The following is a 24,813-nucleotide window of genomic DNA, read 5'->3' as shown; positions in this document are numbered from 1 at the left end:
CTATTCCCAACAACAGCTTCTAAAGGACTAGAAAACCCTTGTAAGTATCAACCACTTTTTTTTAGCTGAAGTCATGGAATTTAAAGAGCATTTTGGACTGCCAAAATAATGGTTAATGGCCACAAAACAACTTTTAAATTGGATACAGGAGTGGGAGTGTCCATTCTTTTTGATATCACATCTGGCCTGGGTTCCTCCAGCCATTCACCACCTGACTCCATGGCCCAGGAAGCATTCCACTGAAGGTACAAGATGACTGCACTCTTCATTATAGAGGAAGTGAAATTGCTGATGTCCTTTACGTCATCCGCATTCAGGAGTGCACCCCCCGCCGCCGCCGCCCTACTGAGCCGCAGAGCTTGCACTGACTTGCGCCTTATTTGCAAGATAGATCAGCTGGTCAATCAAGCTAGACCTGACAAGTTCGAGAGAATTCCCTGAATTGTTCACTGGACTGGGGAAACTACAAACAGCGTACCACATCACCTTGAAACCAACTGCTAAGCTGGTGGGCTAGTTTACCTGTGGAAGTTTCCACACCCTCTCTTACAAAACGTCAGGAATGAGATAGACGTCATGCTACACCAGGGGTTGATATCATCTGTCACCCAACCCACTTCTTGGTGTTCTGGCATGGTGCCCTTATCTTTACCTAACCTTTGTGTATTTGTGTCAACCTTACACAAATAAGAAAGAGAAATTCACTCCATGGCATCCATTGACAAGAGTTTGGCAAAGCTCACGGGGATCTCAGTCTTCACGAAATTAGATGCCAACAGTGACTTTTGGCAGCTTCCACTGGATGAAGAGTCCAAACTCTTAATTATGTTTGACACTCCTTTTAGAAGATACTGTTTTAATTGTCTTCCATTTGGAATCACCCCAGCACCCAAAATCTTCCAGTACACTATGACAGGCATTTTAGAGGGTCTTGAGGGTGTCATCTGTCATATGGGTGACATCCTCATCCATGGCTGAACCATAATGGAACACAATACCAGAGTACAGGCAGTACTGTAACATCTGCAGGCTGTGGGTCCTCACCTAAACCACAATTGAGAGTTTTTCCAAACCCACCATCAACTTCCTGGGCCACTTTGCCAATGCCTCAGGAGTCAAGGCAGATCTCCAAAAGACAGCTCCCATCGAGAATTTTCCGTTGCCCCTTAATGTGGCCATTGAGTGATCCATCTCTGACATTTCCCTTCCTTTCCTTGACTTCTGTGTCTCCATTTCTGGGGATAAGACTGTCTACCAATGTTCATTTCAAGCCCACTGACTCCCATAGCTACCTTGACTACACCTCCTTACACCCTGCTTCCTGGAAGGACTTCATTCTATTCTCCCAATTTCTCCACCTCAGTCTCATCTGTTCTGATAATGCTACCTTCCAGAATGGTGCTTTTGACATGTCTTCCTTTTTCCTCAATCAAGGATTCCCTTGCCACTGTGGTTGACACAGCTTTCAACAGCAACCAACCCATTTCCCTCATTTCTGCCTCCCCCTTCTCCTCCCTCCCAGAACCACAATGGGGTTCCTCTTGTCCTCACTTTCCACCTCCCTAACCAGCCTCCACATTCAAAGGACTATCCTCTGCCATTTCCGCCAACTCAAGCATGATTCCACCACAAAACACATCTATCCCTCCCTTCCCCTGTCGGCATTCTGAAGGGACCATTCCCTCCATGACACCCTCTTATTACCCCCAACACCTCATCCCCTTCCCACAGCACATTCCCATGCAATTGCAGGAGGTGTAACACCTGGTCCCTTATTTCTTCCCTCCTCACTGTCTAAGGCCCCAAACATTTCTTCCAGATGAAGCAGTGATTTACTTGTACTTCTTTCAATTTAGTTCACTGTATTCGCTGCTCGCAATGTGATCTCCTCTACATTGGGGAGACCAAATGCAGACTGGGTGAAATAAACACAGAAAATGCTGGAAAAACTCAGCAGGTGTGGCAGCATCGGTGGAGAGAGAAACAGTTAACGTTTTGAGTCTGTATGACTTCAGAGCTAAAGAGAGTGAGAAATGTGGTGGATATTATACTGTTTAAGAGGGGGTGGAGCAAAATGGAAGGTCAGGGATAGGTGGGAGCTCAGGAGAGATTTGACAAAAATGTCATGGACACAAGACAAAGGAAGTATTAATGGTAGTGTTAGACTAAAGAAGGTGCTGATAGTGGCATAAAGGTAAAATAGAATGTGCTACTAGCAGAACAAGGATCAGCGCTCAGTGAAAACAAACCATAAGAACAAGTGAGAGATGGTCCTGTGGGGGCAGAGTTGGGGAATAAAAAAATTGGACTAAAAAAGGGATCAAGATGGAGGAGGGAGTTCATGGTCTGAAATTGTTGAACTCAATGTTAAGTCCAGAAGGTTGTAAAGTGCCTAATCACAAGATGAGGTGCCGTTCTTCAAGTTTGTGTTGGGCTTCACTGAAACATTGCAGCAGGCCAAGGAAGGACATGTGGGCATGAGAGCAAGGGTACAGCCTGGGTGACCGCTTTGCGGAACACCTTTGCTCAGTCCGTAAGCTTGATCCCGACCTTCCTGTCGCTTGACATTTCAATTCACCATCTTGCTCTCATGGTCACATTTCTGTCCTTAGCCTGTTACAATGTTCCAGTGAAGCCCAACGCAAGCTGGAGGATCAGCACCTCACCTAATGATTAGGCACTTTACAGCCTCTGGACTCTATTGAGTTTAACAACTTCAGACCATGAACTCTGTCCTTCATTTTGATTTTTCTTCCCCGCAAGTGCCAGTCTGTATCTTGTTCTCACACAGTGCTGACCTTCATTCTGCTATTTTGCTTTCGGACAGTTCTGACCTTTATTCTGTTTTTAACACCTACTCTGGGCCAATGTTTTGTGTCTTTAATACTGTCATTACCACTTCCTTTGCCTTGTGTTCCATGACACCTTTGTCATTTAATCATCTTCAGCCTCTAACCTATTCCTGATTTTCTCTTATGCTCCACCTGCCCCTCCCCCCTTTTTTAACTGTGTAAAACTCATCACATTCCTACCTTTCTTCAGTTCTGAAGAGTCATATTGGACTCAAAACATTAACTCTGTTTCTCTCTCCACAGATGCTGCTAGATCTGCTGAAGTTTTCCAGCACTTACTGTTTTTTTTTATCGCACGCACTGACTTGGATAAGATCTGATAGAAGGAGGATCACTATTATGCAAACTACATGTCACCTTCAGCCACCGCCATAATTGCCAGCACTCCGCCCTGGGGAGTCTGTCTGGTTCCTGGACCTGAACTGACCTGGCCAAGTTTTGAGTCCCTTGGTTCATCCTCATTCTTACATAATCAACACTAACCATGGTGTCCTCGGACGCCACAGATCAGACATAGAGTCATAGAGTTATCAGTGTTGGTGTCTAGCAGCAAGCGGCCTTTGCAGGCCTGGATTGACTGCCGCAGATCACCTCCAGTGGACTATTCACATCCTCCTTTGCAGGATATCTGTGTTCCAATCCCTCCTCCGAAAGAAACGAGGATGCAGTCAGGCAGATTAGTTAGTCTTTTTCTCTGACTCAGAGGGCCTGACAGTGACTTTGGGGGGTGGGGAATAGGAATAGCATAAAATTGTAAATAGTTTATGGTACATTGAAAGATTTTGGGATGGTGTAGTATAACGGGTTAATAGCTAATATGCTAATTTTAGAGTGCAGCATCAGCGATGTTAGATGATGTCACATCACATGTAACTGGCACCTGAGGGGAGAAGATTCTAATGGAGTCCTACTAAAGTACATCTCTGTAAATAGTCAATAAATATGCACTAGTTTGAAATAGCATGGTTTCCAGCTGTCTTCTGTCAAAGGCATGAAGGCCCCAGTCATGGTATTGGGCAATTGGCATCCCATCCACCACCTTAAACATTCACTCCCTCCACCACTGTCAAGCCGTGGCAGCAGAATGTACCATCTGTAAGGTGCACTGCAGGAGCTCGCCAAGGCTCCTTCGACAGCACTTTCCAAACCAGCAGCCTTTAGTCCCCCAGAACAGAGCTCGGCAACCTTGATAACAAGAGCTAATTTTTAAATTTACTCAACAAAAGCAATATCTTCAGAGCTGCAATGCTGTAATAATGGAAAATATGATAAAGATGAGCACATTTATATTTGCAAAAATAAAAAGATGGATACAAAAATAGAAAATGAAAATAAAATTTTTACTTTAATGCAGTTTCTACTGTTGAATTTCTTTGAAGACTCACTAAATATCTGGACAGGTTGAAAAATGCGTTTAATCATCAAGATTGGGAGCCGCACGAGTCTTTAATGAGCCGCAGGTGGCCAACCCTTGATCTAGGGCAACAGACGTATGAGAACACCACCATCTGCATTTTCTCTCCCACGTCAAATCCTAATTTGGAACTATATCACTGTTCCTTCATTGTCACTGGATCAAAATCTCAACTCCCTTGCTAATGGCACTGTGGGTGTACCAATGCCTTGTGACTGCAGCAGTTCAAGACGGCGGACGGATAATAAATGTTGGTCCTGCCAGCGAAGCTGTAATCTCAAGGATGAATAAAAATGGCCTTTCTAAAATACATGTTGTCCATGTCAAATGTGCTATTCTCATTCTTCTTGTTCCTCCTCCTTCAGATACCATGCTCTGAGAAGGCGTCAGTGACCATGGACTTCCTTTGGATTGGTTCATGATTATGCTTGGCAAAGTACGGTAGTGGTTTGGTGTTGCCTTTTGCAGTATGGCTGACCAGGAAACTCTCCTACACTTACCACCTGCCATTAGGAGTATTGGAAGGAATATAGGATAATTAACCTGTTTGACCATGTTATGAATGCTGTTGTGAAGATATTTATGTCTATAATATTACTGGAAATTATTTTTTAAAATAGAGTTCTAGTGGGGTCTGTGTCTATGTGTGTGTCTGTGTGTGTCTTAATTGGATTAAAGCCAGCTAGTCTGGGTGCTTTGATGTTTAGTAGTTTTAGATGCTAATTAGATAAACGTAAGGTAGAAGGTAAAGTGTAAATTCGCATGTTAAAATAAACCATTCAAGACTGCGGGTGAAATCTTACACCTAGCTGGATGAGACAAAGCAATGTGTTTATTTTTTTCAGCTTACTAATAAAGTCGGTGGAATGAAAGGATGTTACTGTTAGTAGAGGTAAAGTTATAAGTCTAGTGATACAATGGAAAATTTATATTCAAAGAGTAAGATATGTATAAAGGAGATTGTGTGTAAACGAGAGGCATTTTAAGGTCCAACAAATATGAGAAGCCTCAAGCTGCTGTCTGCAAGGACCCAGAGCTGTAAGAAACTCATTTTGAATGTGACTGTCCAGGTTGAACTTTGCCAAGTGTCTGTTTAAATCTATGAGATTTACTGTTGCCTTACTGTGGTTCTAACTGAGAGTCAGATGAATTGGGGGATTTTGCAGTTTTTATAGTAGGAATTTTGTAGACATATGTATGTGCTTACAATTTTTCTTGTATTAATAAATGTTTAATTTAGTTTTATAAAAAAACCTCTTGAGGGTGGTCTTATTACTACTGAATTGAAAACCTGCATCTCAAAACATATAAATTGCAAAAATGGGTTATGACAGTTGTTTCAAGTTTCCCTCTGGGATTTGAACAACTCAGCTTTTACCATCGGCTGTGTCATAATAACACACCTTCCGTAGCCATCAAGTCTGAAGTGGGACTTGAGCCCAGAGCTTCTGACCCACAGGTATGGATGCTACCACTGCACCACAAGAACTCCTACCCTCCTTGTCACCTCCTTATAAAAATTCAATTAAGTTAGTCAAACATGACCTTCCCTGAACTGGACACAATCCTCTAGTTGTGGCCTAACCAGAGCTTTATAAAGGATCTGCATAACATCCTTGCTTTTATACTCAATACCTCTATTAATGAAGCCCTAGATCCCATATGGCTTGCTAATTACTCTCTCAATATGTCCTGTTGCCTTCAAAGATCCATGCACATGAACCCCGAGGCCCCTCTGTCCCTGCACATTCTTTGGTATTATGCCATTAAGTTTATATCATCTCTCCCTATCCCTTCTGCCAAAATGCATTTCCTCACACTTCTCTGTACTAAATTCTATCTGCAACTTGTCTACACATTCTGCTAGCCTTTCTATGTCCTGTTGCAGTCAATTGGTATCATCCTCACTGTTTGCCACAACTCCAAGTTGATTATCATTGGCAAATTTTGAAATTTTACTTTGTATTCCATTATCCAAGTCATATGTATCAGAAAAGCAGTGGTCCCAGCTGACCACTGACCCTTGGGAACATCACTGTCTACTATCCTCCAGTCTGAAAACAACCATCTACCACAACTCTGTTTTCTGTCCTTAACTCAATTTTTTATCCAAGCTGACACTGACCCTCCTATTCAATGAGCCTCAGTTTTGTTCACTAGCACCTCACAATGGAAAAAAGTGTTGGGTAAGTACAAGATTTAAACTCTGATGCTGAAATAGCTTGCTGGAACTTCATGCCAAGGCTCAGAGAGACATCACTGTTACTTGGGTGAGTAAAAAAAGGACAAATCCATTGGAGCCCTACCCCAACAAAGACACAGTGGTTTCAGGGTAGGAGACTTCAATGTCCATCACCAAGAGTGGCTCAGTAGCAACTACTGACCAAGTTGGCCGAGCCCTAAAGGACATAGCTGCTAGGCTGGCTCTGCGACAGACGGTGGGGGAACCAACAAGAGGGAAAACCATACTTGACCTCATCCTCACCAACCTGTCTGCCGCAGAAGCATCTGTCCATGACAGTATTGGTAGGAGTGACCACATGGTCCTTGTGGAGACATTGAGGATACCTTCCATTGTGTTGTGTGGCACTATCACTGTGCCAAATGGATAGATTTCAAACAGATCTAGTAACTCAAGATTGGGCATCCACGAGGTGCTGTGGGCCATCAGCAGCAGAATTGTATTCAACCACAATCTGTAACCTCATGGCCCGGCATATCACAGAATCACAGTGCAGAATCATGGCCCATCGAGTCTGCACTGACACGTGAGAAACACCTGACCTATCTACCTAATCCCATTTACCAGCACTTGGCCCATAGCCTTGAATGTTATGACGTGCCAAGTGCTCATCCAGGTACTTTTTAAAGGATGTGAGGCAACCTGCCTCCACCACCCTCCCAGGCAGTGCATTCCAGACCGTCACCACCCTCTGGGTAAAAAAGTTTTCCCTCACATCCCCCCTAAACCTCCTGCCCCTCACCTTGAACTTATGTCCCCTTGTGACTGACCCTTCAACTAAGCTGCTCCCTATCCACCCTGTCCATGCCCCTCATAATCTTGTACACTATCAGGTCGCCCCCTCAGTCTTCTCTGCTCCAGCGAAACCAACCCAAGTCTATCCAATCTCTCTTCATAACTTAAATGTTTCATCCCGGCAACATCCTGGTGAATCTCCTCTGTACCCACTCCAGTGCAATCAAATCCTAGTGCAATCATATCCCTCAGTCTAAAATCACCACCAAACCAAGGGATCAACCCTGATTCAATGAAGAGTGCAGGAGGCCATGCCAAGATCAGCACCAGGCATACCTAAAAATGAGGTGTCAACCTGGTGAAGCTACAACACAGGGCTACTTGTGTGCCAAACAGCATAAGCAGCAAGTGAGAGCCAGAGCTATGTAGTTCCATAATTAAAGGATCAAATCTAAGCTCTGCAGTCCTGCCACATGCAATCGTGAAAGGGTGGACAATTAAACAACTTGCTGGAGGAGGAGGCTGTCCAAATATCCCCATCTTCAATGATGGAGGAGCCCAGCACATCAGTGCAAAAATTAAGGCTGAAGCATTCGCAACAATTTTCAGCCAGAAGTGCCGAGTGGATGATTCATCTTTGCCTCCTCTGGAGGTCCCCAACATCACAGATGCCAGTCTTCAACCAATTCGATTCGCTCCATGGCTGAAGGCACTGGACACTGCAAAGGCTATGGGCCCTGACAATATTCCAGCAATTGTACTGAAGACTTGTGCTCCAGAAATTGCCGTGTCCCGAGCCAAGCTGTTCCAGTACAGCTACAACACTGGCATCTACCTGGCAATGTGGAAAATTGCCCAGGTATGTCCTGTACACAAAAAGCAGCACAAATCCAACCCGGCCAATTACCGTCCCATCAGTCTCCTCTCCATCATCAGTAAAGTGACGGAAGGGGTCATCAACAGTGCTATCAAGCTTCACAATACCTGCTCACTGATGCTCAGTTTGCGTTCCGCCACAGTCACAACTTCTGACCTCATTACAGCCTTGGTGCAAACATGGACAAACGAGCTGAACTCCTGAGGTAAGGTGAGAGGTCTTGACATCAAGGCAGCATTTGACCAAGTGTGGCATCAAGGAGCTCAAGTAAAACTGGAGTCAATGGGAATCAGGAGGAAAACTCTCCACTGGTTGGAGTCATACTTAGCACAGAGGAAGATGGTTGTGGTTGTTCCAGGACATCACTGCAGGAGTTCCTCAGGGTAGTGTCCTGGGTCCAACCATTGTCAGCTGCTTCATTAATGGCCTTCCGTCTAGCATAAGATCAAAAGTGGATATGTTCACTGATGATTGCACAATGTTCAGCACCATTTGGGATCCCTCAGATACTGAAGCAATCCATGTCCAAATGCAGCAAGACCTGGACAATATCCAGGCCTGGGCTGACAAGTGGCATGTAACCTTCGTGCCACAAAAGTGTCAGGTAATGACCATTGCCAACAATAGAGAATCTATTGATTGGCACCCCTTCCATAAACATTCACTCTCTCCACCATCAACGACCAGTGTGTACCATCTATAAGATGCACTGCAGAAACTCACCAAGGCTCCTTAGGCAGCACCTTCCAAACCCACAACCGCTACTGTCTAGAAGGGCAAGGGCAGCTGATACATGGGAACACCACCACCTGGAAGTTTCCCTCCAAGCCACTTACCATCTTGACTTGGAAATATATCACCATTCCTTCAGTGTTGCTGGGTCAAAATTCTGGAGCTCCCTCCCTATCAGCACTGTGAGTATACCTACACCACATGGACTGCAGCGGTTCAAGAAGGCAGCTCAGGACCACCTTCTCAAGGGCAATTAGGGATGGGCAATAAATGTTGACCTAGCCAGCGACACCCACATCCCGTAAACGAGAAAAAAGAGGATGGGAAAGAGAGTAAATGGGTAGGAAAATATATTTTTGAGAGAGATGGAGGCTGAAGGAGAACAGTGCAGAAAGGAGTGGCAGAGGGGAGTCACCAAGACGGAGCCTGAGGGAATCAATGGAACTCAGAGAGAACACTGTGAGAACAATCACGAAAAATCAAGGAGCAACGTCACAGAACATCAAGTAGGTGAGGAGTGTGTAACTGAAGGTGTTCAGTGATAGAGCAACATGATGGAGAGCATGTGTCAGCAAGCAAGGAAATGGAGATGAATAATTTCAAAAGGAAATTGGATGTGCACTTGAGGGAAATAGAACTGCAGGGCTACCGGAAAAGGGCAGGAGAATGGGACTGACTGGATCCTTCCAGAGAACCAGCATGGACTTGATGGCCTCTTTCTGTGCTGTGGTGACTCTGACTGAATGTAGCTTGTTGGCCTCACCTCAAGAAATTTGTCAACCATGTTGTAGCAAACACGAAGCTATCTTGTCTATAATGTACATGTGGTGTGAAAAATAGTTTATCTATCATTGTCTAGCTTATTTGGTACAAAATAGTATCAAGAAAGATGTTAAGCTTCAGAGCAAGTAATTCAATTCAAACATAAACAAGGCTTGTTTGATTGGCAGCTATTTAAATTTCTTTTTTCCATGCACAAATTGTGAAAAGTATTTCTCAGCCTGTTCAATTTAACAGTTCCTCTGCAGCCAACAGAAGAATAGATCAGAGACTGTATGGATGGTCAGTAACAAACCACCACATCTTCCACCTGTTAGGTAGCCCACTGTGTCATCAGTAGTCTAGGTTGTCTACACATTTATTGTGCTAGCCATTGGTTTATGGCTGTTTTTTGTTCGCTCCTTAGGACTTTCAGGAAGGCAGATATAACAGCTTTCGCCATCATATACAATTAGATAATTTCAAACGACCACACTAAACTTTCCTAGCATCTTTTAAAAGGATACAAAAATAAATTTCCTTCCACTTTGTGCATCCTACCATGTATGAATATTTAATGTATTACATATAGCCATCTTGGGGAATGCCATATTAATAGCATTCAGGGAAAGTGGTGTGTGCAAGCCTGCAACATTCCAGTTTTGTTATTTCAGCATGAGGGCTGGAAAATTTTCACTCAGGTGTCTATTATTGGGATTGTATATCTTTGCTAGATTTCCTGGAACTGTCAGCGCTGGAGAACAAAATAACATTTTTTTTGGCCATCTGAAAATGCATCAACATTGGGAGATAGGAAGGAAGCCTCACAGATGATCAAGGATTCCTTTTTTTTTCAGTGCATTCACATTCAGATTCTGCAGGAATGAAGGCCACATGGAAAAATCTACTGTGACTATAATGCAGGATTTTGAATGATAGCAAACAGTGAACCTTGGTTTCCCTGTGCCAGGTTTGTTATTCTAGATGCTTTAATTTCTACCAACTTGTGTTTAAAGAAAAATTGCTCGTTATTCTAACTAGGTTAACAGCTGACACACTGGAACTGATTCATAGGACAGGATAATAAAGGGATGTTAATAGCATTTTACAAACAAAATAAAATCAGTGCTATAAGAGAGCCAAGATTTCCATTTTTTGTAGCCAAGTGAAATTGAGTGAGGATAGCTACTACCGCTGATCTCCTTTATTTCTAAAATGGGTTGTAATTGTTATTTGAAACCCAGCTGAGTTTCTTACTGTTTTCTATCCCTCAATCTCAATAGTTCACTGCCTGTAATGATAGAGTGAAGAGGACAGTGGCTGTACCTCCAAACATGCATTTACAGTTGCATGCCAGCAAGCTCAAGTTGCTAGACACTGATATTTTTTTTTAAATGTGAAAATTAATCAAAGTAACCTTTGCTCAGGAGGAACAGAAAGATTGATGTGCAGCTAGTTTAAGTTTTTCATTATTAGAAGTGATTGAGAAAATTTTGGAATTATTTATTTTCCTCAGAAAATCTCCTATAATTGTGTTTGGGGAAGGTGGTGGATGTGATCTTTCAGATCTTTACAAAAATACTACTCTTGATTTGTCCAAGTGGCATGCAGAAGTAGCTTTAAATAACACATTCACTCATTTTCCCTTTCCTCTTACTTCTGCTCATAACTGATCTCCCTATATATATATATATATATATATACACACACATATATATATAAAAAAAGTTAATTTAGATCTACATCTTAATATTTTGGTGAACAACTATAAGGATACTCCTGAGATTCTTACATTGGTCTACACCATTCCTGGGTAATGCGCAATTTTGAGAGGCTGTCTGTTTAATTTTCATTGTCAAGTTCAGGCTCTTAATATGACAATTCCAGATCATTCACCTTTGGGCGATTTCATTTAAATTGTGGCTAGAAAGAGAGATTGTTATGCATGTCTTGAATTATCAGGTTTCTATAATTACTCTGCTGAGGAGAGCTTGGTTTTATAACATAGGACATGGGAATTACCAATCTTTTAAATTTATGTTAGTCAGATTGTTAGATAGTTGATAGTTGAAAAGAGAAATTTTCAAGGCCAAGGGAAAAGAGCATAAGGCATAGGAGCAGAAGTAAGCCATTCGGCCCAATGAGTCTGCTCTGCCATTCAATGATATCATGGCTGATCTGACAACCCTCAGCTCCTGCCTTTTCCCCATAACCCTTGATTCCCTTATTGATTAAAAATCTGTCTATCTCTGCCTTCAATAGACAATGACCCAGCCTCTACAGCCCTCTGTGGTAAAGAATTCCACAGATTGATTACCCTCTGAGAGAAGAAATTCCTTCCTATCTCGGATTTAAATGGGCACCCTCTTAGTCTGAGATTATGCCCTCTGGTTCTAGACTCTCCCACAAGGGGAAACAACCTCTCAGCATCTACTCTGTTAAGCCCCCCCAAGAATCTTATATGTTTCAATAAGGTCACCTCTCATTCTTCTAAACTCCAATGAGTACAGGCCCAACCTACTCAACCTCTCCTCATAAGAAAATCCCTTCATACCCAGGATCAACCTAGTGAACGTTCTCTAGACTGCCTCCAATACCAGTATATCTTTCCTTAGATAAGGGGACCAAAACTGTTCACAGTATTTTAGGTGTGGTCTAACTAGTGCCTTGTATAGTTTTAGCAAGGCTTCCCTATTTTTATACTCCATTCCCTTTGAAATGAAGGCCAACATTCCATTTGCTTCCCCTATTACCTGTTGAACTTGTTTGTTAGCTTTTTGGGATTCATGCACAAGGACTCCCAAATCCCTCTCTGCTGTAGCCTTCTGCAGTCTTTCTCCATTTAAATAATGTTCAGCTCCTCTATTCTTTCTGCCAAAGTGCATAACCTCACACTTTCCCACATTATATTCCATCTGCCAAGTTTTTGCCCACTCACTTAACCTGTCTATATCCCTCTGTAGACTCCTTGTGTCATCCTCACCACTTGCCTTCCCACCTATTTTTGTGTCATCCACAACACAAACTTGGCGATAGTACATTCACTTCTCTCATCTAAGTCATTAATATATATTGTAAATAACTGAGGCCCCAGCACTGATCCCTGTGGCATTCCACTAGTTATAGGTTGCCTCCCGAAAATGTCCCCCTTGTCCCAGCTTTGTCTTCTATTGGTTAGCCAATCCTCTATCCATGCTAATATACTACCCCCAACACCATGGGCTCATCTTATTAAGTAGCCTTATGGGTGGTACCTTATTGAGCACCTTTTGGAAATATATTACATCTACTGGTTCCCCTTTATCTATCCTGCTTGTTATCTCCTCAAAGAATTCTAATAAATTTGTTAGGCATGATTTCCCCTTCTGCTTCATTAGATTATGTATTTCTAAATGCTCTGCTATTACATCCTTTATAACAGACTCCAACATTTTCCCATGTTGGGAAATAGGAATTTAGTTAGGAATAGGACCAATGTGATATTTCTTTCAGAGCTGGCACAGGCAGAGTGAGCCAAAAGGCCTCCTGCGCTGCATGAAAATATGAATTTAAGGTTGTGAGGGTGAACCATTTTGAGCTTGAGTACTATAAATAACAAAACTTAGATTTACCAGTTGCTCAATTTCTCCCAACAGTTTTTCCAACAACACAAACTACAAATCAACACCTTTCTGCTGCCCTGAAGATTTCCAGTTTGCTGCTTGATATGTTGAGTGCAATCAAGATTTGTTCTTGCGACATTTGGTTTTATTTTTATTCTTTTTTTTGGAACTTGCATCTCCTGTGGCACGAGAAGTGTTCATAGATTTATCATTATTGGTTATGCTTTAGTGTGGTGCATTTTCTATGTGGCTGACCTTTATGAGTGATAGAGGAACACTGCTGGAACTCCATAATTTTAACAATGCATCATCAGTTTAGACATTGTCTGACTATCCTTCACCAGAAGTGTGATTTTATTTGTAGTTAGCCTCACCAAGGAGAAAAATCATAATTTCATTTGCTGGGTAGCTTTATTGCTGACAGCAACCATAGACAGGAGTCAGTAAAGAGAGTCTTGAGCTCTGCTGAGGCACATTAATCTTATTTCAACTGAGTTTGATCAATCAACCAAAAAATAACCAGGTTATAACATTCTCAAAAAAACAAAGATACTGCTTTTAAAGAAATAAAATCATTTACTTCCTTTAAACATTTTGTCTAAAATCATGTACCTTTGCCTGTGGAGTGATGAGCAGCTTGTGCTATTGCCAACAGTTTACACAATTACACAAATGGACTTTAGTGTAATTAGTTTCACAAATTTGTAATTAAAAGCAAGATTTTTTTAAGTATGCTCACATAAAAATATGGAATATACATTTATCAAGAATGCTTTTTTAAGACAACTGCGTATACATTAGAATCTGTAACAAAAATATTTTTCTTGTAACGATCTTGGTCATGCCATGTTATGATACCTATTTTAAACACAATGTAAGGGGTAGGATTTATGTTCAACTTTCAAGCTATTAAAATAATAAATTACAACCAGCAGGTGCAAACTAATACTGTACAATACACAATTGGAGCGATAAATGCTTTTCATTTTCTATCACAGAGGATTAATATAAAACAACCATTGATTGAACTCTGCCTATCAAGACCTCCAATTAGATTCTTCCCTCTACTGCCCTCCAGTGATATGGAAATGTAGCATTAAATAGAGATTGGTGGGTATATTAGATAACACAATACACCTGATTGCAAATATAGAAACATATATAATTTGATGTGCACTACAACTTTACAATAAATGACATCAATTTCCATACAGTGATATAGTGTTAAATGTCTATTAGATTCTACTGTACAGAAGTGCAAAATTAGCTGCAGTGATTTTAGTGTAAAGGTTGCTTAAGGTTACTGGAGAAACCAGACTGTATATTGCAACAATTACAGAATTTAGAATCCAGTATCAACTTGGAGCATATATAGTATGCAAACACCAAAGATTTGTTCCAGTCCTCAAAAATAAATTCATTCTGATGTGAGAAAAGTGCAGGCACTATGGGGAACACATCTGTGTTGCTATCCCTCTTATTTCCACTGAGTAACATTACTGAAATTGTTCTTTCTGGTCTTAGGGAGTTGAGTCCAGCAGATCTTGTAAGGTCTTTGCAATATGTGGTGGTCGGATTGGGGCTTGATCAATTAAGCTTTGACCCATTGGTTTAAACAAAGCCTTAGCCAGTTTAGCTGCAGCTACACGGATGTTTCCTCCACTACCAGGAAGTGAACCACTGTTCGTCATATTCCCCAGAAGATGCCACAAAACTGGCAAAACCTTCTGTTCAACAATCTGAGGCTTCCGTGTGTAGAGGTCTGGTACCAGATCTGAAATGGAAAAACAAGCGGTAAATCTGATTAATAGCTAATCAGTTAAAGTACAATTGCTTGGTAGTTATGGCTAACAATTTAAGAGATAGATTAAGAGATTAAATTCCATTGCGGCAAATTTGGGAAATTAAATTTAAAAATCTGGTCTTTTGTAGGCTAGCATCATAAAGAAACATGGAAGCTGTGAGGTTGTTGTAAAAACCCAACTGGTCCACTAATGTCTTTCAGGAAAAGTACCTGATATCCCTGCCTAGTATGGCCTGTATGTAACTCCTGTCCCACTTTATCTCCTGGACTACAATTGCTCCCATGGTAACTAGGGCATGTCAATTACTACTAGTTTGCTAGTGCTGCAGACATTCAAAGAACAAATAATAGAAAAATGCAACTGTTTAGCCAAGAAAGAATGCATATATACTCTGTTTTTTGTCTCAGCCATTTTCATATCCATGCTGCCACTGCCTCTTTAATTCCATGGTCTTCACATAAAATCTACAGCACAGAAACAGGCCATTCTGCCTCTTTGACCAGTATTACTAAATTCCTGTTTCTTGCTGAGCAGCGAGTATGGGGCTGAATGAATTCGCTCCACTTTGTTGGGTCTAAACTAGCCAAGCTGCTTCAGTGATCTTTCTGAGACAAGTCATTCTTGACACTGTCTATCCAGCACTTCCTTGGCTTCTTGTTCCTCTTGTATGCAGGGCGTGCTTTCATTCATGAATTAAGCCCAAGTCATGGCTTGCTTGACCTTTTGTATAAGCATTTTTCTTGTCCATACCATGTTCTTTAAAATTAATGATGCTTTGCATCCTTGACACTCCCAGTACACCTCTTAACTTACTCACCCGAATGGTGAATATGGCAACCACTGATCCAGCATGAATTCTCTTTCTCATCCTTCATAATTCATCCACTATCAGAGGTCTAGAATTCACCAAGCATTGGACCATTATTCCTTGCTAACCTAGACAAAATTTTCGAGTATGGCACTTGGAGCAGTTAGTGACAGCTGGGTGAGTAGTGAGGCTAACTGCTACTAGAACCAACCAGTGTTTTACTCTGCACACCATTCTAATTCACACAACCGAAAACACACTTCACAACACTGTCCTTTGGGTAGACCTTCAATTTTCCCGGAACCAGTCCAAGGCGATTCTTAGTTCCTGAGGGTTTACTTCTGATTTTTTCCTTTCTTAACCTGGGAGTTTTTAATCCCAGACCTGTCTTTCACAGTGAGGTTTTCCCCCAGAGTTTCTTCCTCTAGAGCAAGCTAGGTGAATCTTCTAGTCTTGTTTTAACATCTCATGAATTTGGTCTTTTCAATCTGAGCGCAACTCCCACCTGCATTCCTGCGTGGTGAACAATAGCGGTGTGCTACCTATTGCTACTTTCCTGGATCCTGGCAGGCTAATCTTGTCTGTGAGTTTTCAGGGATACCTTAGACCCTTCCTCTCTCAAGGTCCATCTCAATGAATCAAATGGACCTTCTTTCTGTGAAGAAATGTTGATTAGCTATCCTTGAGACCCCAATTCTCTTTTCCCTTGGAAGTAAATGGGACAATTTAAAGCACAACTGTTTACAACCCAACATTCTCAATACTTTTCTGAGACTTGAAGACTCACTGTCTATTCACTGTTAGCGCATAGGCTGTCGCCACAGTGACTCCAAGTCTGAACACCTTGCATCTTCTTCCCAGTGAAACAATGAGCCCCCTTTAATCTCTAACCATCGAACCACCCAGGCTAGCTGTCAGGCAGACTTCAGAGCAGGTCACATGACCTTTTTTAGTTTACCTTAAATTAGAGGCACAGTCTCAAAACATAATCTTATGAACTTTAGAATTGTAACACAGTTACAGACGGAAAGTGCAAATATTTTTTTCCCAAATCTCCTTCATCTTTTTATAGTAAAGGAGCTCCCACTTCTCTAGCAACTCCTTGTAACTAAAGCCTCTTATCCTTGGTATAATTTTTGTGAATCACTTTTGCACTTATCCATGGTTTCAAGATCCTTCCTAAAGTTATCTAAAATTGGACTACCCAATGATTTGGTTAAGTTTATCATTAACTCTTGTATTCTGATTTGTATTCTATCCCCAAGTATAAAACCTAGGACTCCATATGCTTTTTCTTAAAGTAACAGCTTTAACAACTTGCCCTGCCATTTTTAGAAATTGTTTATCCAAAAACAAAATCCATATGCACCTTTTAAAGTTTTATCATTCAGTGCACATGCTCTTAATCTTGCTTCACATTTAGCTCCATTAAATTTCAGCTGGCATCCATTTGCCCAAACTACTAACCTACTTTTTTTCCAAATTCACTTCCAGTTCCCTTCTTAACCATGCTCCTATTTTTGTGTTATGGTACCTGGGGGCACAATACCATTTACATCTGTCAGGGGACCATGACCTCGCACTCTATATTTTTGTAAAACATATGTAAATATCATTGTGGCTGATTTCTAAAATTTTAAAAACTGGACAATGACCATTTAAAATGGTTGAAACATGTCCATCTGGGACCCTGAACAAAAAGAGCTACTATGGCAATATCGCAGAAACTTCCGCCTCATTATCTCTGAAGAGACACTAATGACCCCTGTGGGCCGCAGACACCAAATTCAAAGACAACTATACAAAGGCCATCTGCATTTCATAAGCCAGGCCAGGCCAACCAGCACCTATTCGTCTGCTCAGACAAAGGACCCCTCAACCTTTCTTTCAAGTCTTAATGGTTGGAACATTTACCTATCTCAGGAACCAAGAGAAAGGGATACACACCCTTTATCAAAGCCAGAGTGGGGAGGTGAGAGTCATGTGACATGAACCTCCAGCTGGTGGAACTAGTTACTGTGCCTTGTGGAGCTGCAAAGCTCAGTCTGCCATCTTACCATCTATAAGCAGCAGCACAGAAAAGGGGCTTTGTCCAGATTGAAAACCTGGCCCCATCTACACCTTTTCTACTGGAACTTCTGTAACATTGCCTACAACATTGAATCATTTCTTCTCATGTACAGTCAACTCCTCTGGAAAAGTGAATTATATAGCATCGGGTTTCAACCTATGGTCCTCCGTGAAGGAATACCTCATTGGACTTTGATTCTGGACTCACGTGAAATGATAATCCTTTTTTCTATGGTCTTTGCCCTCTAAATCATTCTTTTCTCTATCCTTCTTTTACTATACGAGTGCACAGGAGGCTATGTTGTGACCCTGCTCCTGCATTTCAGTGTGTAAATAAATTAACCCTTTGAGATCATCCTATCTCAAGTTTGCTGTGGGGTTATCAACAGAAAATTGGATCACGCCATAACTGAGGGAGAAGAAAATCAAAGCATCTTTCCCTTTACGGGCAGGTAGCGAGAGGAGAAATCAGGGCTGTTTAAATTAACCCCCAGTCCTGTCCGTCATCCTTCAGATAGAAAAAAAAAACATTAACCGCTACTCTCTATTCTGTCCTTTAACCAAATTCCAATGCATGCTGCCACACTCTCTAAAATACTGTTAGCCTTTATTTTTTAATCACCAAGCCTCCTATTTGGCGTTTCAACATTTTTTGAAAATCGTTGGCAAAGCCAGCATTTATTGCCCATTCTTAAATGCCCTTGAGAAGGGGTGGAGAGCCGTTGCCTTGAACTGCTGCAATCCATGTGGTGTAAGTATATCCACAGGGCTTTTGCAGGGGGGTGAGGGGGGAGTTCCAGGGTTTTGACCCAGTGACATCTTTTAGATGCTACAGACTCCCAGTGGTGGAAGGAGGGAATGTTTAAGGTGGTGGATGAATTGCTGATCAAGCGGGCTGCTTTGTCTCAGATGGTGTCGAGCTTCTAGTGTGTTGCTGGAGCTGCACTCATTCAGGCAAATGGAGAGTATTCCATCAACTTCCTGACTTGTGCCTTGTAGAATGTGGAAGGCTTTGGGGAGTTAGGAACTGAGTTACTTGTGGAGAATTCCCAGTCTCTGATCTGCTCTTGTAATTTTTTTAGCTGGTCCAGTTAAGTTTCAGGTCAATGGTAACCCCAGGATGTTCATGGAGGGGGATTCAGTGATAATAATGCCACTGAATGTCATGGGGAGATGGCTAGATTCCCTCTCGTTGGAGATGTTCATTGCCTGGCACTTGTGTGGTGCAAACATTTCTTGTCACACTGTTATAATCCGAAAAATCAGTTGGGGAAGAATGATAATTGAGCCAATCTTTATTCAGTCTTACATTTATTTACAAAGTGAAAAATTACAAGCATATACCTCCTAATTTTACCCCACCAGAACTTTAATGAGTGTCTTTTTATATGCTCAAGCGAAACCCCAATTTATGCCCCTTACCTGCATATACTTAAATACAATTGATATACAATTGACACTTCTTAGCCCAAGCCTGAATGTTGTCCAGGTCTTGCTGCATGTGGGCTTGGGTTGCTTCTGTATCTGAGGAGTTGCAATTGGTACTGAACACCATGCCATTATAAGCAAACATCCTCACTCTGACCTAATGTTGCAGGGAGGGTCATTGATGAATCAGCTGAAGATGGTTGTACCTAGGGCACTACACTGAGGAACTCCTGCAACTCGAACTGAGATAATTGGCCTCTAGCAAACAGAATATCTTCCTTTATGCTACCTATGACTCCAACCAATGGAGAATTTTCCCCTCCATTCCCGCTGACTACAATTTTTTATGGGGCTCTTTGATGCCATACTCGGTCAAATGCTGCCTTGATGTCAAGGGCAGTCACGCTCACCTCACTTCTGAATTTCCATTGTTAGGCCTAAGACTGTAATGAAATCTGGAGCCGAGTGGACCTGGTGCAACCCAAATTGAGCTTGAGTGAGCAGGTTGTGGCTGAGTAAGTGCCTCTTGATAGTATTGTTGACTATGGGAAGTAGACCAATGGGGCTAGATTAGATTTGTCCTGCTTCTGGTGGACAGGACATTGCACATTATTGGGTAAATGCCATTATTGTAGTTGTATTGGAAGAGCAGATTGGCTCACAGCACAGCTATGTTTTCATAGCACAGTAAAAGTTTTCAATACTACAACCAGGGTGGCGTTGGGTACCAGAGCCTTTGCTGTATGCAATGCCTTCAGCCATTTCTTTCCTTCATGTCTAGTGAATCGAATTATTTTAAGATTGGCATCTATGATAGTGGAGACCTCAAGAGAAGGCCAAGATGGATCATCCATTTGACGCTTCTGATTGAAGATGGTTGCAAATGCTTCAGCTCATCTTTTGCACTGATGTGCTGGGCTTCGCCATTATTGAGAATGGGGATGTTTTTGGAGCCTCCTCCAGTTAGTGGTCTAATTATTCACCAAAACTCATGTCTGGATATGACAGGGCTGCAGAGCTTTGATCTGATCAGTTGGTTGTGAGATCACTTAACTCTGTTCAAAGTATGCTGCTTTTGCTTTTTATGCATATAGTCCTGAGTTACAGATTCATCAGGTTGGTACCAGTCAGGGGTGGTGCTCCTGAGCCACTCTTGGTGATGGACATTGAAGTCCCCCAAGCAGAGTGCATTCCATGCCTTTGCTATGGTCATGAAACTATCATATTTTTCATAATAGTATTGTGGGATATTATAAGGTAGGCTTAAGCATGGTTGTGTGGGTGGCTGATTTAATTAAATTAGAGTCAGATAGAGTGCAAGGTTGAAATTATCAAAATAGTTAAGTGTAAAAAGGGTATTTGAAATGCTAATGAGTGGGCTAGAGTTATAAGAGTCAGTAGATAAGGTGCAAATGAAATTTGCATTTTAAGATAAGCAGGGAGTTGTTTGATTTTCAAAGGGATGCTAAGATGTTTACAACTAACAAGATAAACAGGGAAAGGTTATTGAATTTATTTTTCCCAAAAGGAAAAAGGCTATATTGACAACATGAAAGATTTTTATAATGGGAAAAGTAAATTTTCAAAGACATGTAGAACAATGGGAATTTACACATTAAAAGAGAGAGAAACATATATACAGAAGGATAGAAGGCTATGTGGGGGGTGGGGCGTGTAAAATCTTGAAAGGTACACCATGTGACACAGACTTAGCCACTCTGAAGAAGTGCTGCTCCAGTAACTAAAGTTGTGTTAAGAGCCTTTTGAATTCCACTGTCAAGTGGCTGCTGTGGTAACCTTGCTGGATTGCTTATTTAAATTTAAAATCTATTTTGGACTGTTACCTTAAAGGGGGTGTGTAGTTGGGAATCAGGTTACCTAGGAGTTTTGGGATTTATTATCATATAATATGTATGTGCTGTAATTTATGTATGTGTTAAAATTATTTTCTTTTGTTAATAAACGTTTTAATTTAATTTTTAAAATCTCTAAAGTTGTTAGTGGACTCATTACTTCTGAATTCGGAGCACAAAACTTCTCGTAATAAATACAAATTGCAAAACCGGTGTGATAGCGTGGCCAAGGTTCCCTTGTGGATTTGGTCCGCCTGGCACATATCACCTGCCAAATCATAACAGCCACCCTCAGTGCTTCTGCCAAGTGGTGTTCAACATGGAGCAGTATTGATTCATTAGCTGAGGGAGAGCGGTAGTTGGTAATCAGCAGAAGGTTTCCTTGACCATAAGTGATCTGATGCTATGAGATGTCTTGTGGCGTGGAGTTAATGCAGAGGACTCCCCCAACTCTGTCATATCTGGTGGGTTTGACCTGCTTGTGGCACAGGATATACCCTGTGATGGTATGGAGGAGTCTGGGCATTAGCTGTAAAGTATGATTTGGTGAGTATGATTACGTGAGTCTGTTGCTTGACTAGTCTGTGGGACAGCTCTACCAATTTTGGCACAAGTCTCCAGATGTTAGTGAGGAGGACTTTGCAAAGTAGATTTGGCAGGGTGTGCCGTTATCATTTTCAATGCACAGGTCAATGCCAGGTCATCTGTCTGACTCTATTCTTGTTCAACTTTTCTGTAGCAGTTTAATACAACCGAGTTGCTTGTTAAGCCACTTCAGGGGGTAGTTAAGAGTCAGCCATATTACTGACAGTCTGGAATCACATGTAGACTAAACCAAGGACGGACAGAAGATTCTTTCTCATGAAGGACATTAATAAACCAGATGGATTTTTAAGGATAATCCAGTAGTTTCATGCTGTTTGTTAATTAGACTAGCACAACATACACTCTTTTTAAATTAATACAATTCCTCAAAGAACAAGCCTTCTTACAAACCAACACTGACTCTCCTTAATGAACCCATATTTTTATGGATGGCTACCAATTTTATCCTATGATATAGCCTCTAGAAGGCTACCCACTACCAATATTAGGTTGACCAGTCCATTTTGTCCATTACCTGCTTTTTCTGTCATGGCAAAGGCTTCTGCACAAGTTGAAAAAATTGATGAAAGGCTTATTTCCACATTTGAACATTTTTCCATATATATATAGTTAATACCATCCTGTACCAGGAAGGATCACAGAATCACATAGTGCAGAAGAGGCCCTTCGGCCCATCGAGTCTGCACCGACACAAGAGATACACCTGACCTACCTACCTAATCCCATTTACCAGCACTTGGCCCATAGCCTTGAATGTTATAACGTGCCCAAGTGCTCATCCAGGTACTTTTTAAAGGATGTGAGGCAACCCGCCTCCACCACCCTGCCAGGCAGTGCATTCCAGACCGTCACCACCCTCTGGGTACAAAATGTTTTCCTCACATCCCCCCTGAACCTCCTGCCCCTCACCTTGAACTTATGTCCCCTTGTGATTGGCCCTTCAACTAAGGGGAACAGCTGCTCCCTATCCACCCTGTCCATGCCCCTCATAATCCTGTACACTGTGATCAGGTCACCCCTCAGTCTTCTCTGCTCCAACGAAAACAACCCAAGTCTATCCAACCTCTCTTCATAACTTAAATGTTTCATCCCAGGCAACATCCTGGTGAATCTCCTCTGCATCTTCCTATAATGTGGCGACCAGAACTACACACAGTACTCCAGCTGTGGCCTCACCAAGGTTCTATACAACTCCAACATGACCTCCCTACTTTTGTAATCTATGCCTCGATTGATAAAGGCAAGTGTCCCATATGCCTTTTTCACCACCCCACTAACATGCCCCTCTGCCTTCAGAGATCTATGGACAGACACGCCAAGGTCCCTTTGTTCCTCAGAACTTCCTAGTGTCATGCCGTTCATTGAATACTTCCTTGTCAAATTACTCCTTCCAAAGTGTATCACCTCACACTTTTCAGGGTTAAATTCCATCTGCCACTAATCTGCCCATTTGACCATCCTGTTTACATTTTCAAAAAAAGTTTATTAACTGCCTGAAAAACAGATTTTTTTTGCCCAGCTTTCCAGCCAATCAAAAGCCCTATTCTGAAGGCTAATGCCATTTATCAATGTGACCAGTTTAAAAATCTCCTGAAATGGCTGCTGTCCATAATACACACAAGCAACTAATGCAACTAGACAGTGTCTGGGCAAGTAATCTGGTTTGTGACACACAAAGGATAAAAGAAGAAACCCCTTTTAGGTGGGAAATGTTTTCCATATCTTATACACCTCAAAGGATATATTCACATTGATTTATAATGGAAACCAGTATGTAGATTGCCATGAGATATCTGGCACATGTCTCTACAGCAGCTTTTGTGGAGACCCCGGAATGGCATCTTTCTTGTTTATCATAGTGCCAAACTGCATGTCCAATACACAATACTAGTTCTGTATTTCTTCCTTAGTCATAATTGAAAAGGAGAAATATGTCTCACCTGCAAGCCTCTCAGTCATGTCTTGTTTTGCTTTTCCATTCAAGAACTGAGCCTTGTTGCAGAAATGTTGGAGCAGCAGGAAATTATCTGAATACAAATAAAAAAAATAAAGATTTACAAATATTTAGTGCCTTACGTATCTTCAAGTCATCCTAAAGTGCTTCACAGCCAATTAATTAACCTTTAAAGCAGTATTAATGTTAGTATTTAGGTAAACATGACAGCCAATTCAGATATACCAAGGTTCTATAAATGGCAAATTAATGAACAGTCAGATTAATCTGTTTTTAGCTAATGTTTCTTCAGGAAAGAATTTTGGCTGGGACATTAGGAGAACTCGAAGATAAAAGCAAAATACTGTGGATGCTGGAAATCTGAAACAAAAACAAAAATAGCTGGAAAAACTCAGCAGGTCTGACAGCATCTCCGGAGAGGAATACAGTTAACGTTTCGAGTCCATATGACTTTTCATCAGAGACTCTCACTGCTTTCCTTTAAATTGTACTATGGGTTGTTTTACGTCCTAAACAGGGAGATGGAGCCTCAATTTCAGTCTCATTTAAAAGACAGTATTTCTGACAATACACCTGTACTGCACTGGAGAGTCAGCTTGGATTAAGTGCCCAGATCCTCAAGATACATTTAGAAGATGAATTTTTAAAAAGTTACTAAACCAGCACATTTGCCTTTCATATTCAATCCAGTTCAAAAAGAGCTGAACACTTTCCTAAGCGACTGTGGTAAAACAATACTTGCTTTGAATTTTTATGTTAATCAAGTTGAAGGGTGTTACTGTTGTGGAACAGCACACATTCCATTTCAGATAACCAGTGTCAACATCAAACATAACTAAGTTAGACCCCATATCCGAGCCTCAATGCCTCCCCTTCCCAATGCATTATTTTACAATTTGTAACACTAACGTTTGTTAGTTCCTGTGGTTCCTAAGTAAGCCTGCTAGTTTCATACTGTGGGCCTAACTCATTTCACACAAAACCCTTACAACCAATTAGAAGAAACTTCAATTCATCACTCTCATCTGCATTTGTATCCAGGTTCCAGAGATGAAAGGCTAGTGTCTAATCTATTG

At 41.5% G+C, this 24,813-nt stretch overlaps 1 protein-coding gene across 2 annotated transcripts in view; it reads right to left on the bottom strand.

Moving 5' to 3' along the window:
- Window positions 1-13,605: 13,605 nt before the first annotated feature.
- togaram1 (TOG array regulator of axonemal microtubules 1) overlaps window positions 13,606-24,813 on the bottom strand; it is a 148,165-nt gene continuing 136,957 nt past the window's right edge. Inside the window, exons 21-22 of one of the 2 annotated variants that reach the window (XM_078562321.1) lie at window positions 23,724-23,810; window positions 13,606-14,987 (exon numbers count right to left, since the gene is read on the bottom strand). In XM_078562321.1, coding sequence (XP_078418447.1) covers window positions 14,734-14,987; window positions 23,724-23,810 — 341 coding nt within the window. In that variant the 3' untranslated portion in view covers window positions 13,606-14,733. The remainder of the gene's footprint in view (window positions 14,988-23,723; window positions 23,811-24,813) is intronic. The other variant, XR_013579446.1, reaches the window with a different exon arrangement.

This window comes from Cetorhinus maximus, chromosome 18 (assembly GCF_964194155.1).
Source record: "Cetorhinus maximus chromosome 18, sCetMax3.hap1.1, whole genome shotgun sequence".
NCBI lineage: Eukaryota > Metazoa > Chordata > Chondrichthyes > Lamniformes > Cetorhinidae > Cetorhinus > Cetorhinus maximus.
This window is presented reverse-complemented; position numbering and strand designations above follow the sequence as displayed.